This window comes from Pleurodeles waltl, chromosome 3_2 (assembly GCF_031143425.1).
Source record: "Pleurodeles waltl isolate 20211129_DDA chromosome 3_2, aPleWal1.hap1.20221129, whole genome shotgun sequence".
NCBI lineage: Eukaryota > Metazoa > Chordata > Amphibia > Caudata > Salamandridae > Pleurodeles > Pleurodeles waltl.
Genome location: NC_090441.1, coordinates 12451392 through 12468213, shown reverse-complemented (window position 1 = coordinate 12468213; position 16822 = coordinate 12451392). Strand labels below are relative to the sequence as shown.

Here is a 16822-nt window from a genome sequence, read left to right as displayed (position 1 = left end):
AGGGGCAAGCTGAATGTAGACACATGGCCAATCAATATGTGGCTTCAAAATAAAGCTGCAGATTGATTGACAAGTGTTCCTGCTCCTGTGCTACCCATCAGCCCCGCACTGGGATTGCTTCTCACCATTCCAACAAACCCGTTAATTACACTAAACATCACAAGAGTGGTGTCAGGACAGACTGGTCTCTGTTAGTGCTGCATTGCCTTGGACAGATGAGCTGTGTATATGTATATGTACCCGTGGCTCTCAGACTCACAGTGTAGGTTCAGAAGCCTAAAGTATACTTGTTAGGCTAAGGGATCGGTGAGCCAGACGTGCATGTTGCTTACGTCAGCTCTGCCAAACATTACAGACCTATGGCCCTTATGGATGATCCGCCATTGAATCTAGGAAGCATTAACACATATCCAGAGTCACATTTATTTGTAAATCATTACTATGCATCCTTGCTTCCGAGAATACTAAGGAAAGGCTGCACCTTTCCATAGCTAATAGTGAAACCTCTCACGACAAGCCTGATAATAAAACTTCAAGAAATTAACAAAATGGGACAAACAGACTGCAGACTAGCTAGAAAGTGTAGAACAGCGGAAAACAGATCCTGTTTTTCACCATCTCTGCAACTTAATTACTCCTCCCCACCACTGTGTAGTGCGTAAAAGTGAATGGGTGCACTGTATTTCTCTCAAACAATTCAGTATTAAATAAAAACCTTAACAATTGCACAAATCAACTGATACATACTTTTTTCTTCTTTGTCTTTCTTTTAACCGTGAATGATAAATATCTACAACTGCAATCTTCAAGGCTGCAAAGAAAGAAAAGGTCTTTAAATAACAATATCTGCTCTAGAAGGGATGAACGTTAGTGTCAATGATCATGTTACTACAAGGAAAACATAAAAAATCAAAAAACAAATATAAAGTTACCGTTCTACTACATGAAAGGGGAGGAGATTGTATATCTAGACATGCCATTAGCATATGGAAGAGTTAAAGTCATTGTTACAAGTGATTCTGTTACTACATGGAAAGACAAAGCTATTATTGCTAGTGTTCCCATTTGTACAACTAGCAATCTGAAGCTAATTCTTAAAGAGGAAAAACAGTGCATATGTTTTTGATGTAAGTCCCATACCCATTGTCTAGGTTCTGGTATGCTGCTTGTTTCCTTCTCATTTCTTTGCCTACATATTTGATTATTTCTTGAAACCTCAATTAAGAAGTAACCATAGATATTTGTTTCAAATGCCTACACCAGTGGTTCCCAACCTTTTGACTTCTGTGGACCCCCACTTTATCATTACTGGAACTCAGGGACCCCCACTGAATCATTATTGGAAACCAGGGATCCCCCACTGAGTCATTACTGAAAGCTGGGGGCCTAATCTGTTAATATTATTTCATTTTCTAAGCAAATGCGGACCCCCTGAGGAGGCTTGGCAGACCCCCCCCAGAGGTCCCAGGACCACAGGTTGGGAACCACTGGAAACAAGGAGGTCAAAGTAAGAATACAATAATAGTCAGAACAGCACAAAGGAAAGGGCTACTTTAGACTGATTCACACTGAACAGCAGATCAGGTCCCTTCTCTGTTAGATTTCATAAGAGCAATCAATCAATCAATCAATCAATGCTCACTTCACACATACCTACCAAAGTTTTTGGTATTGGGATTTTTTTTTTTAATGCACTTGGAAAATATGATGGGATTGGGCTAGTGATGTTAATTCTGTGATTTAAAGAAAATGCTTCTATTTTTATACTATGTGGTGACATCCCAGCATATTACTTTGCTCCATTTCACCAGGTCAAGCACAGCTGCGGTCCCTAAGAGGTACCTTCATTCATGAAGGTGAAAGCTCAAGGGTGGATGGAAATTAAAGACAAGCACTAGCTGATCCATATGGGATTACTCTTTAGTAGGGATTGGTGGATAAGTATATAGGTTTTCATGTGGGCTGCCAATAGTGAGTTTCAGAGGTATTTGAACTCTGATTATTCTCGCTCCGGAGTTAGAGTTAGGGTCCTTGGGAAATGTTTCTTAGGGTGAACGTGCCCTTGATACCAAGCCCATGGTTAGGTTTGATAAATGAAACACAAAAGGGTTAAAAGCCTCCAATATGAGAGTTAAATGTGTTATTTATGGGCAGGTAGAGATATTATTGCACTACAGAAAATACATCTGTGAACCCAGGAAGAGTAAAAATCCTAAACATAAAACCTGTCCAGTGGCCTTTTGCACCTCTGCCGACACAAAACATAATTGAGTGACCCTTTTCTTCCACAGATCCCTACATTTAATGCCTCTAGCCCACATAAGAGACAAAGAGGGTGGATATGTCATGGTCTCTGGCTGGCTCCAGAACAGGCGAATTACTGTAGCTATGGTGCACGCCCCCAATGTGGAACAGGACATCTTCCCGATAACCTTTCCTAATACCATAAAGGGCTTCACAGACGGGGACATAGTATTTATTGGCGATTTCAATTTGGTTTGGGATGCAGGCGTTGACACGTATGGGACTTTTACTCCCCATTTAGGTGTCTTTTTCAAAAACCTTGAAATCTACTTTCAATTCTACTATGAAAGAAATGGGACAATGCAATCCCTGGAGGGCAGTGAACAAAAATCTGAGAGATTATACCTTCTTTTCCCACGTATTGCGCACCTGGTTAACACTATTTTGCTGCTAACTGTAGAAGCCATAATAAACCTTATAGTAATCTCTAAAAACATGCTAATGCAGACAGCTGCAGCTCCGATCAGGCCAACTCAAGCACCAGGGTAGATCTAGTGCCAACCATGCCGATGAAGGCAGTTCAAGTCTAAACAAGTCAACGCCGTCACCACAGCAGACCCAGCCCCAACTAGGCAGATGCAGGCCCAATCAGCTACTACTGGCACAAATACCTGAAGTGGATGCTGCCGGGACTCTCTGCAGCATGGGTTTCACATAAGTCGCTCACAGGTAGTCAGTATTCTCTGGATATCTGTAAGTTCCTGAAATCCTCTGGGCTTCTCCTACTTGACGGTCTTTCATCCTGACGCAGCCAATCAGACTGCTTCCACCTCTCAGCAACCATGCTTCTAGGGACTTAAGCAGACTATTTTGGCTTCCCCCGCAGAAAGTGCAGGCTTCAGAAGATGTCTGGGAGGCTGGCTGGGGCACAGACACTAGCTCTAGTCACAAAGCAGCCCTTTGTGATGAAGTATTTCGAACTGGAGTAAAGTGAAGTGGTTTAGATCCCACTTTTATTCACATTTTCTAGATATGAGATGAGGATCCATTGTCTCAGCTTTCAAAACCAGTCTAGTTTAGGATATCCTTCTTAGGATGCACAGTCTTTCTGTAGAGTGATTCTTTTTACAGCAGATAGCACTGTGGTGGTCTTCAAACTACAGCAACCCACAACACAGGCACAATGAAGCTTTAGCTCCTCTGAAATAGCAATCAGGGATAGATGAAAGAGGAGGCCGACCCAGAAATTTCTTCATCTAGCACAACAGAAAGCTAGATCCACCAGTGACCCCTACCATGAAGTTAATGAGAGTGCTCTGGGAACACCTATCAGCAGCCCCTTGCTGACAAAAGTCCTCATTCCTCTCTCTACCCTCCTCACATCAGTGTCTGTATCACCAACCTGCAGCCAAAGGAATGATAGCAATATCCTTATACTGTTTGGGGAAGATGTTTTCATCCTTCATCTTTTGTCATGTCAGGTCAGTGCCATCCACAATGGATCTTGCTGGCTTCAGTTCTCAGGCTTACTCACACAAACACACAGGACCCTATTATTGCATATGTCCTACTGACTCAACATATACAAAGCATGCTGACACAATATTCTGGGCACACACAACTCCAGAACTTTACATAAGAGGGGCTCGCAGGCCACCCTCTCGATAACAGATAAAAGGTCTGGTCATACTAGCCAAAAACACAGTTTATTGCTATCACTTCGTTATACCCAGGACACCTACAGTAGTCCTGTAGCCACTATGAGAGCACACTTTCTGCACTCCTGCAAGTCAAAAGACATGTCCAGGACCTCATGTGACATATGTCTCTTTAAACATGCTTAGATTGGCGTGACACTAAGGCCAATATAAAAAGTCATAATACCAGTTATACCTGCAGTTGGGAACTGGGCAGGGGAAAACGTCTATAAACCATGCAGGGGACATTCACGTCCCACCATTATTGCACTGCCAACCGCTTTATTTCTCTCTGAACTACAGTGACATGAACACATTTTTAAAGATTTTTATACAACCCTTTACAAACGCCAGTTGATTCTTTTGGACTAATCAGGCATGAAACCTGTCAACCGTTGCTCTGTAGTGTTACAAATTCACTACACAGACTCACATTTGGAGAAGGTCTGAGCATTCTCTCTGGTGACTTCCCTATTTTGTTTTTAATCTTGCCATAAGTACCAATGGTCACAGTAAAATTACAACACCAGAACCTATAGCCAATTTAAAAACCACACCTTTACCAGTATTTCACTACACTATACACTGGGACACATCCTGCACTTCGTTTTCTTTGGCACTCATCAAAAAGATCTCGGGCAAAGAGCCCTCTTGCGGGGCCCATCAGGCATTGCAGCGCCAGCCAAAGAGAAGGGTGCCCGATGATAAAGCATGCCACCTAATGGTGAATGAGGACACTAGCTCCTCACAAACAAATGCTTCAGGTGACTACCTCTCCTCTCCGACTTGGTATTGGGGATTTCTTACTATGGAACAATGTACTCATATGCTTTTGAATGTTTAGCCTTGGGAGACTGTACACTAGACTGATATAATCTCCCAGTCCCCCTTTTGCTCAACTTGGAACAATACCATGGAGCTCCCAGTGAAGGAACCTGCTTAAATATGAAAGGGCCAAGTGGCATTTTAAAGGAATCTCTAACTCGGACGTCCTGTGCCTGGCCATCAACTGACAGAAGTGGCAAGTTTTGGGTCACTATGATCCCCTGACTGCTTTCACTGGCAACAGGAAACTGACAGTGACAGCTGCAGTTCAGGTGGCCCACGCGGTGGTCATGCGAGGCCCTCACCAAGGCAGCAATGGTTGCCTAGAGCCAGAGAGAGATTAGTCAGCCCGGAAGGCAGTGCTAGCAGAATGTATCTTCTAGTGGGGAAAACAGTGCAAACCTGTCCAAGAGGAGGCTGCAATACCAGAGTCAAGCAGGCAAAAGAGCTCTTGTTGGATGCTTTGGAGCACAAAGAAGCTTATCACCAAAACTATAGAAGACTGGGACACAGACTATGCTGAACTACAAGTTTAATGCACACAAACTGTTCCAAAACAAACACCCCTCATAGCAAACCATCTGCCTGGAATTAGGTTATCTTTCAAACATCACATATGGCTAGGTTTGCAAATCATTTTTAAGTGAAATTAATACTCATGCTACTATCCTGTTTTAAGTAACTATGGTCCCAAACAATTAAAACTCTTGATTTGAAGTATCTTTGTGTTAAACAATAAATACAAACACAATAAAATTCAAACAGTCACAAGGAAAAAATCATTTTAAACAGGTACAAAGCAGGGAAACGAGGACAGAACGAAGCACAGGAAACATGAAAAGTAATACGAATTTGAACACGGTGTTTAAAAGCATTACTACAGTTTGGTTATCCAATAAACTAAAAATGTATAAGTTTGTCTAATCTTAGCCCTTAAAGAACACAAGGAAAGCATCTCAGTATTAGAAGATGACAATGGCGAAACAAAGTTTGATGTCATGTTACTTTAATACCTAAACTCATACAAATTTTCCTATAAAAGGAAACACCACATGTCAAATTGACAAGTCTCTGGAAAAACAGTGAACAAAAAAAGCTATACGCATTTTGCCCCTCTCCCTTTTCCTGATGGTGTGCTCAAATCTACAGCAATAGACCAAAGACTCGTGGTATACTTATGAAAATGCAGCATTAAAGGACCAACAAAAGAAGTATGGGCAGAGCCTGGATCTATTACGAAGACAAGTTATTAAATGCTTAAGGATCACTTCCAAAGATTCTGGCTCAAGCAGAACAAGTGAAAAGCTAAACTCTTAATTTAACACAACTATCCTAATTAGGTAGAACCAACATACCCTTTATTTACAGGGCAATGCAAACTATCCCATTTCCCATGAATGTGGGAAAGGGATCTTTCTCAAAGTCAAACTGGAGGACTTGGCCTCAGCAATGGCAGAAGCATCTGTTTTATATGTTCTGTTAGGTAAGCAATTTAGCAATTAGATGACTAATTATATGCTACCTTGTTCACGTTCATAGATAAAAATTCAATCTTCCCAGATGCACATTTTGATTGTTTCACTGTTGAGAAGGTAGATTCAAGGGTCAACCTATAGATCATTTTCACTCAGGCAGCTGGGCCTAAGACTAGGGGCAGGCAGAATGTTTCATTCCGTATGCGGAACTGGCAGGACTTGGCGTCTCCGCATTACTCTGGTAATGCGGGGTTCCAGACAAATTCCACCAGTCATTGTGGGGCAGATTTGTTTCCCACGAGGCTCCAGAAATGAGAGCGCAAGTGAGATTTGGCGCTCCCTTGCACCATTTTCCAATGGGGGGCAGTTGGGGTGAGAGGACTGTTTCATGAGTAGATTTGCTGCTGCTCGAGTAGATTTTCTACTTGAGCGGCATCTTAATTTACTCAAATGGTTGCGTGCTCTTGAGCACCGCGTGATGGCGTTCATGCTAAACTGCAGCACGAGCAGCGGAACATGCATATTTCCACCCATTGAGAGGACCTCACAGAATCTCACTCAGTTTTTATGTAACTCCGCTGAATCCAGAGGAGTGAAACTCCGTGAGTTCCACCCACCCCTACCTAAGACCACCTCAGAAGTCAGCCGAGTAGATATCAAAGACATGATCTTTTTGCAAAGATGCAGCTCCTTCAAAAGCCAAACCAACTGACAGAGGATTTAGCTTAACTATGAGATTACTCAACTCATCATACACAAAGATAGGAAGATTGACAATCTTTCGAGAAACTGGCTGCATATTCTACCAGATACATAGCTAATACAAACTAGCTAGAATTGTACTCAAGCCCAATGTAAATGTTTCTACCAAAGTCCCCTTCACTTTTATAAACCAGGAACTATGCTAATCAGGGAAGAGATAAAGGACTGTTAGCAGAAAACGCTCTGAACGTTTCCTTCCTACATTAAAACATTTTTTAAAGCAATATTTCCTTTGTGAGAAATGAAAAACAAAGACTGTCAAGATCAACAGGTCTGGCGGAGCGACAGAAGTGCCTCTTCAGTCACTGGTGAGTTTAAGCACTCAATAAGTTATCTTTAGTGCACTCTTTAATTCTTTTTTGCATTCATGAGTCTATCCATTCACCCGCTGACTCATTCTTGCATTCAGCCAGCTAACCATCCACAATAAAACAAACTCAAAAAGCATATGCAAGTAAATTAAAAGATTAAAAGCTAAATAAAGAAAACATGCTTGCCATAATATCATATGCAGGTGAGGGCGTTCATCTTGCAATGACATTGTACACAGTATATCATAGTCTTAAAGTTACAGCTGGCCAGGGCTCAGGATGACTGATTTTATGAGGCTCAAATTTGGATCCTTGTTGAATGACTAGCTATAGCCAGGTTTTCTTAAATGTGTCAGACTGATCCTGGCGGGAGAAAGCCCGCATTGAGTCAACCCTTTCAGGCTAGCTGGCGGTAACAATTGATGGATACTGTCAGCAAGACATGAGCCTAGTAGAGTCATGCTCTATAGAGCCCCAGAGACATCACAGAGGTGGCAGTCCCCTTGAGTCACCGCTCTGATTGCAAGATGGAGGTAGACTGATGATCCTCTTGAAAGGTGCTACCCAGCACATGCAGAAAAGCAAGCAGTGGAGTGCTGTTGACTGCCAAAATCGCTGTGGACAGCAACAATGCAGAGGAAGCAGACAGAAGTAGAATGAGCCTGAGGGGCCTTTTTGCCTGGGAGTCTGCTGCTCAATTACTGGGGCCTATTTTCCACCATAATATCGCTCCTGCTTGCTGCCCTTCTAATATACCACCTAGAACTTTAGAGCACAACCTCAAAAACAATGACAAATGGTATTATTATCAATAGTGTATCATTGTTGCAACAATGAAAGACAAAGCAAGGCTGAGCTAAGGGCTCTCGATGTTTGTACATGTAAGTATTTTTTAATGGAATTTGTTTATAGAACCTGACAGACATTTAAAATGTCAGTTCTACTTCACTGAGTCAAGCAAGGTTTACCACAATGAAAATCATCTACCCTCATGTTATGTCAAAGTGGGTAAACGCCATCAAAACCTGACTACCAAGGTAATTTGTGAGATTCCTTGTAATAAAATAAATGTCTAGAGGCTTCAAAACGGTGCAGTGACAATCCACCCTTAAAGTCCTACCGGCTTTAACATATGCTGTTAATAACAAATAAGTTAGGCGTACAGCCTTTCTAGAAACCTTTCTTAATAAACAGATCAGACCTACAGGAGGTGATATAACTTGTCCTAATCAACCATTGAGACCTACAGCTATTATTACTGGCTTTTCACAATAACCAGCTCAGGCCTACTGACTGTATACTAAGCATATGTTTCCCCCCAAGCTACCATCAAGTCTGGAGCATTAACAATACAAAATATGTTAAAAATACAGTTGGCAAAACAATGTAGAACCCCTCCTAAGAGGGCATATTAAGAATTATCACAGAACCCCCGTCTTTCACTGACCACTGGGTTTGTTAACCTGCTCCATGCGTCGGACTGCTGGGAGCCATCCGACGCTGCGGTGCTCATGAGCGTCTGACGGCTCCCAGTCATCCCACACAGGAAATCTCTCTGATACGGGCATCAGAGGGATTTCCTGCTGCAAAGAAAGCCTCAGGAGCTGGGGGAAGAGCTTCCCCAGCTCCCACAGCGGTTTCTTTGTTTTCAGCGAAATGACGATCAGCGTGCATGGTGCACTGACATCATATCACTAAAACAAAAGTGAAATGAGCTGACTGGCTTTCTCAGCCCCCCCGAGCACAGAGGCAGATGGGAAAGGTATCGCTGGAAAAGGGAGAACCCTTCCCTAGTGGATCCTGCAAGAGGGCGATCCCCAAGCAGCGATCCACCACTAGACACTAGGGAGAGGGTAGCAGCCTCTTGAGCAAGGGCTTTTGCTCCCCCTTTGGTTTTTTGGGGGGGGGAAAAACAGTCTTTCTGACCCCCTGGTGGTCAGATGGGAGCAACAGGCAGGCAGAAAGCCACTAGGCATGAGGGACTATTGCTTTTGTTAGTGTAGGGATGGGGCCAGCACAGAATGGGTATGGCAATGCCAATCCCCCAACATATGGGCACAGTCTTTCTGCTCCCCCTTCCCCCAAGCGGGGGGGGGGTTTAGATGGGGATTATTACTCCCGATCTGACCCCCCAGGGGAGGCAGAGATCCCACTAGACACCAGGGAAGAAATATATATATTTTTTTTTTTTAAAGGTGGAGGCATGGTCAAGCCTCCACCCCAAATAAGTGGGGAAAACGTTTTTCTGCCACCCTTGGGTAATTAACCCCAATCTGCTCCCTGGAGGCAGACAGCCCACTAGATGCCAGGGAATAAAAAAAATAAAAAAATAGAGGGGTGGGTCTGCCCACCACCATGGGCAGGGTTATGCCCCCACCCCAACTGAAGGGGTCAATAGTCTTTCTGCTCCCCCTGCGGACTAAAGCATCTCATCCTAATGGCAAGCAAGAGGACATTTGACTCTTTTGGGTGTTGATTTAACACATGGGCCAAGAGAGCTTTGCTAACTCTCAATATCGTCCCACTTACAATGGTGAACGGCTGCACTTTTTGGGCTTGGGTAGGCTTCCACTTGGAAAAACCTACCATACTCAGACACTTCTGAAAACTAGACATCTGGGGTGGCCACAGATGGTTCACTACACATGCACCCTACACTATTTTCTTACCCACAATGCCTTGCAAACCTACAACTTTGCCTGAAGTCATGCATTTTCCCTACACTTCTATAATGGAAACTTCAGAATCCACAGGAATTCACAAAATTCCTACCACCCTGCATTGTCCCACCTGTGCTCATAAAAACTCTGCCCCACTTTTGTGGCTGAGCCTAGCACAGGTGACAGGAACAGATCCAATTGAGGTCAATAGGAGTCTACATGCAAGGGCTCCCATTGTCCTTGGTAACAGGTAAAAAGGGCTGTTCACACTTCAGACTCTTTTAAACACAAAACGGGTATGCTGCCTCTACTGTGTTTGGTCCTCTTAACTCCTGGCAAGGGCACTAGACCTCTACCACTAACGCTGTAGCACTTGGTGTGTCCCTCTGAATCTAACATGCCTAGGTCATGGTGCACATGCAGTGTTTGCTCATGACCAAAAATGAATAACAGTGATCCAGCTATTCAAGCAGCAGGGTGCACATCTGTCACCATGCAGGAGGCTTTTACATCCCAATTATATCTACAGACTAACAGTGTAACAACAATCCATCCTTAAAGACCTACAGTAGTGAGCATAAAAAAGCAATCAGGTATACAGTCATAAAAACAATGTACAACCGCTGCAAAGAGGGCCTATAATTAATTATCACAGGGAAAAACGTCAATTGCCAGGGTGTGTAAAAGGGGATAACAAATACCAAAAGCCCTTGATTGTTATGGTAATCTGTGAGATTCCAGGCAACAAATACCCATCTACAGACTTAAACACAGTTGCAATAAACAATCCACCCTTAAATGCCTACTGGCTTTAACATATGTTTTTCACAATAAATGTCAGGCCTACTACCTTTATTGTAACTTTTATAATGAAGAGAGAAGGCCTACAGCCTTGATCACTAGTTTGCCACCTTAACCAACCAAGCCTTTCAGTCCTGAGGATATGTTTTCCCACAAACCAAAAAGTACAATACAAGCACTCTTTCTCTCAATAAAAAGTACTCATCTTCTGCTCCACTACATGCTACTCAGGGCAATCAAAGAACCTCTATTAGTATTGCTTGTTAAAGATCTTTTTCTGTTGCTCGCATAAGGTACAGCGGCAGTTGCACTTTCAAACCAGGCCTAACTAGAAATTAGAATCATTACAAATCAAGACTTCAATAAGTGTAACTCCATAAAATGTGTCAGCCAAAGACAAACGCAATTAACTGGCATTAAGATCATCCAATTGAGGTACTAAAATTAGTAAAACAGAAATGTTAAAATATATATATATATATACATACATGTTGCTTTTATTCATTCCAGGCTGGCTTGGATGGTATTTTACCGGTCCAAAGCTGTAATACTGTGCCTGGAGTGGTAAATGGCTTTTGTCATTTTACAGCTTGGCAAGGTTGTCATTGTGTCAAACCTGTGCTAAAAGACTTTGCAGTACAAATGGCAAAAGACTGTCACTATCTAGCTCGGCGTGGATAGCACTGTGCTGATCATATGCTTAAAAACTTAGTTAGATAAACAGACACTGGAGGTGAGCAAATCTAGAGTGTGGCTGGTGTTGCAGGGGGCTCTTTACTGGAGCTGCTCTCCACCTAAACTTGGGAACTACCCAGAGTTCTCTTTTCCTTTTTGCATAATTTATGTGCCACTCTAAGCCTGAAAGGGATTTGTTTTGACTTCTACTGGATGCTCCCTTGTGTCTGGACAAAGCTAAACCTCTCTGATGAGCTCTAATGAGAGTGAAACACATGTCAGGGGTTGCTTTTATTCATTCCAGGTTGGCTCGGATGATATTTTTTCCAGTCAAAGCTGTAATACTGTGCCTGGAGTGGTAAATGGCTTTTGTCATTTTACATCTCAGCAAGGTTGAGATTGTGTCAAACCTATGCTTAGACTTTGCTGTACACCTGTCACAAACAGACACACAAAATACACCCTCAGCGGCACAGGGGCGGCCGGGTGCAGTGTGTGAAGTAGGTGTTTTAGGTAGAAATCAATGGAGAGACCTGGAGGTCACTCTGGCGATGCAGGCAAGGCAAAGGGAGGCTTCTCGGGTGAGCCCCCACCTGGGCAAAGATTAGGGCCACCTGCTGGTCACTCCTGCACTGGTAGTTGGTTTCTCTCGGGCCTGGGGGCTGCGGGTGCAGTGCTTCTTCCAGGCGTCGGCTTCCTTTGTTACCGGGCAGTTGTGGTCAGGGGGAGCCTCTGGATCCTCTCTGCAGGCATCGCTGTGGGGGTGCAGGGAGGTCATCTCAGGGTGTCCACATCATTAGAGTCGCCTGGGGGTCCTCTCTGCAGTGTTGGTTCTTCTGGACACGAGCCAGGGGCGTCGGGTGCAGTGTGTTGGGGACTCTAACCCTGAAAGGGATTTGTTTTGACTTCTACAGGATGCTCCCTTGTGTCTGGACAAAGCTAAACCTCTCTGATGAGCTCTAATGAGAGTGAAACACGTGTCAGGGGTTGCTTTTATTCATTCCAGGTTGGCTTGGATGATATTTTACCAGTCCAAAGCTGTAATACTGTGCCTGGAGTGGTAAAATGGCTTTTGGCATTTTACAGCTCAGCAAGGTTGAGATTGTGCCAAACCTATGCTTAAAGACTTTGCTGTACAAATAGCAAAAGACTTTGGGGGTCATACTGACTTTGGCGGGCGGCGGAGGCCGCCCGCCAAAGTTCCGCCGTCAGAATACCGCTGCGCGGTCAAAAGACCGCCGCGGTAATTCTGAGTTTCCCGCTGGGCGGGCGGGCGACCGCCAGAAGGCCGCCCGCCCGCCCAGCGGGAAACCCCCTTCCACGAGGATGCCGGCTCCGAATGGAGCCGGTGGAGTGGAAAGGGTGCGACGGGTGCAGTTGCACCCGTCGCGATTTTCAGTGTCTGCTATGCAGACACTGAAAATCTTGGTGGGGCCCTGTTAGGGGGCCCCACGACACCCGTTACCGCCAGCCAGGTTCTGGCGGTCAAAACCGCCAGAACCAGGCTGGCGGTAAGGGGGTCGGAATCCCCATGGCGGCACTTCCTGCAGCACCGCCATGGAGGATTCCTCAGGCCAGGGGAAAACCGGCGGGAAACCGCCGGTTTCCCTTTTCTGACCGCGGCTTTACCGCCGCGGTCAGAATTGGCCTGGATGCACCGCCAGCCTGTTGGCGGTGCATCCGCGGTCCCCGGCCCTGGCGGTCCATGACCGCCAGGGTCGGAATGACCCCCTTTGTCACTATCTGGCTCGACGTGGATAGCACTGTGCTGATCCTATGCTTAAAAACTTTGCTAGATAAACAGACATTTGAGGTGAGCAAATCTAGAGTGTCGCTGGTGTTGCAGGAGGGCTCTTTACTAGAGCTGCTCTCCACCTAAACTTGGGAACTACCCAGAGTTCTCTCTTCCTTTTTGCATACATATATATATATATATATATATATATATATATATATATATATATATATATATATATGGAAAATGTCACTTACCCAGTGTACATCTGTTCGTGGCATTAGTCGCTGCAGATTCACATGCTGTGCACATCCCGCCATCTGGTGTTGGGCTCGGAGTGTTACAAGTTGTTTTTCTTCGAAGAAGTATTTTCGAGTCACGAGATCAAGGGACTCCTCCCATTTCGGCTCCATTGCGCATGGGCGTCGACTCCATCTTAGATTGTTTTCCCCCGCAGAGGGTGAGGTAGGAGTTGTATATGCTAGTAATAGTGCCATGCAATGGAGTGAATACGTATGTACATAATGTAGTTTAAAGTAATATTGAAAATGTCACTTACCCAGTGTACATCTGTTCGTGGCATCAGTCGCTGAGATTCACATGGTATGCATGAGCTCGCCATCTGGTGTTGGGTCGGAGTGTTACAAGTTGTTTTTCTTCGAAGAAGTGTTTTCGAGTCACGGGACCGAGTGACTCCTCCTTCTGTGCTCATTGCGCATGGGCGTCGACTCCATCTTCGATTGTTTTCCCCGCAGAGGGTGAGGTAGGAGTTGTACTATAGTAATAGTGCCCGCGCAATGAAAAATGTAAGTATGTACCTATTAAAGGATTAAATAATATATATACAAATGTACAAAATTGAAGGTAACTTCTGAACTGCTACAGGCTTCCGGGGAGGTGGGTGGGTCCATGTGAATCTCAGCGACTGATGCCACGAACAGATGTACACTGGGTAAGTGACATTTTCAGTTCGATGGCATCTGTCGCTGTAGATACACATGGTATGCATAGACTAGTAAGCAGTTAGTTCCCCATAAGCGGTGGTTTAGCCTGTAGGAGTAGAAGTTGTCTGAAATAGAGTTCTTAATACAGCTTGACCTACTGTAGCTTGTTGTGCGGCTAGCACATCTATACAGTAGTGTTTGGTGAATGTGTGAGGCGTAGACCAAGTGGCTGCCTTACATATTTCCTGCATTGGGATGTTTCCTAAAAAGGCCATTGAAGCACCTTTTTTCCTTGTTGAATGTGCCCTGGGAGTAATGGGCAGTTGTCTTTTTGCTTTAAGGTAGCAGATTTGGATGCATTTAACTATCCATCTGGCTATACCTTGTTTTGATATTGGGTTACCTGCATGAGGTTTTTGGAATGCAATAAATAGCTGTTTAGTTTTTCTGATGTTTTTTGTTCTGTCAATGTAGTACATTAATGCTCTTTTGACATCTAATGTATGTAGTGCTCTTTCAGCCACAGAATCTGGCTGTGGGAAAAAAACTGGTAGTTCTACCGTTTGATTTAGATGGAATGGTGAAATAACTTTTGGTAAAAATTTTGGATTAGGTCGTAGGACGACCTTATTTCTATGTATTTGTATAAAAGGCTCTTGTGTTGTGAACGCTTGAATTTCACTTACTCTTCTTAGAGATGTAATGGCGATGAGAAAGGCAACTTTCCAGGTTAGGAATTGTATTCCGCAAGAGTGCATGGGTTCGAAAGGTGGGCCCATGAGTCTTGTTAGAACCACGTTTAGGTTCCATGAAGGAACAGGTGGTGTTCTTGGTGGTATAATTCTTTTAAGCCCTTCTATGAATGGTTTGATAACTGGTATCCTATACAAGGAAGTTGAATAGGTAGTTTGCAGGTATGCAGATATTGCTGCAAGGTGTATTTTAATAGAAGAGAAGGCTAGCTTTGCTTTTTGTAAATGGAGCAAGTAATTTACTATATGTTTTGGAGTTGCGTCTAGTGGTTGTATCTGATTATGATGGCAGTACCAAACAAATCTTTTCCACTTACTTGCGTAGCAGTGTCTAGTGGATGGCCTTCTGGCCTGCTTTATGACTTCCATACACTCTTGGCTAAGTTGTAAGTGTCCGAATTCTAGGATTTCAGGAGCCAGATTGCTAGATTCAGCGATGCTGGGTCCGGGTGTCTGATCTGTTGGTTGTGTTGCGTTAACAGATCTGGTTTGTTGGGCAGTTTGATGTGTGGTACTACAGACAGATCTAGCAGTGTTGTGTACCAGGGTTGTCTTGCCCACGTTGGTGCTATTAAAATGAGTTTGAGTTTGTTTTGACTCAATTTGTTTACTAGGTAAGGAAGGAGAGGGAGAGGAGGAAAAGCGTAAGCAAATATTCCTGACCAGTTCATCCATAGGGCATTGCCTTGGGATTGCTTGTGTGGGTATCTGGACGCGAAGTTTTGGCATTTTGCGTTCTCTTTTGTTGCAAATAAGTCTATTTGTGGTGTTCCCCAGAGTGTGAAGTAGGTGTTCAGAATCTGTGGGTGGATTTCCCATTCGTGGACTTGCTGGTGATCTCGAGAGAGATTGTCTGCCAGCTGATTCTGGATCCCCGGAATAAACTGTGCTATTAGACCAATTTGATGGTGGATTGCCCACTTCCATATTTTTTGAGCTAACAAGCTTAACTGCGTTGAATGTGTTCCTCCTTGTTTGTTTAGATAATACATCGTTGTCATGTTGTCTGTTTTGACAAGGATGTATTTGTGGGTTATGATTGGTTGGAAAGCTTTTAGTGCTTGAAAAACTGCTAATAATTCTAGATGATTTATATGCAGTTTTGTTTGATGTATGTTTCATTGTCCTCTTATGTTGTGTTGATTGAGATGTGCTCCCCACCCTGTCATGGAAGCATCTGTTGTTATTACGTACTGTGGCACTGGGTCTTGGAAAGGCCGCCCTATGTTTAAATTTATACTGTTCCACCATAGAAGCGAGAGGTAAGTTTGGCGGTCTAGCAACACCAGATCTAGAAGGTGACCCTGTGCTTGAGACCACTGTGAGGCTAGGCACTGTTGTAAGGGCCTCATGTGCAGTCTTGCGTTTGGGACAATGGCTATGCATGAGGACATCATGCCTAGGAGCTGTAGTATTGTTCTTGCTTGTATTGTTTGGTTTGGAGACATGTGTTGAATGACTCTGTTGAAATTGTGGATCCTTTGTGGAGTTGGCGTTGCTACTCCTTTTGTCGTGTCTATTATGGCTCCTAGATATTGCTGTACTTTGCTTGGCAGAATGTTTGATTTTGCAAAGTTGACGGTGAACCCTAGTTTGTAGAGGGTTTGTATGACTTGATTTGTGTGGTTTGAGCATTGTGTGAGCGAACTGGTTTTGATTAGCCAGTCGTCTAGATACGGGAACACATGTATTTGCTGCCTTCTGATGTGTGCAGCGACTACTGCTAGGCATTTTGTGAATACTCTTGGAGCGGTTGTTAAACCAAAAGGCAATACTTTGAATTGGTAATGTATTCCTTTGAATACAAACCTTAGATATTTCCTGTGTGATTGATGTATTGGTATATGGAAATATGCGTCTTTGAGGTCTAGGGTTGTCATGTAGTTGTGTTTTTTGAGCAATGGTAACACTTCTTGTAGTGTGACCATGTGAAAGTGGTCT

At 43.9% G+C, this 16822-nt stretch overlaps 1 protein-coding gene across 2 annotated transcripts in view; it reads right to left on the bottom strand.

Annotated features, from left to right (window-relative positions):
- Window positions 1–16822, bottom strand: part of TADA2A (transcriptional adaptor 2A) — a 241860-nt gene that overhangs the window by 139431 nt on the left and 85607 nt on the right. For both annotated transcript variants that reach the window (XM_069226575.1, XM_069226576.1), the window contains one exon: window positions 748–811. In XM_069226575.1, coding sequence (XP_069082676.1) covers window positions 748–811 — 64 coding nt within the window. The remainder of the gene's footprint in view (window positions 1–747; window positions 812–16822) is intronic.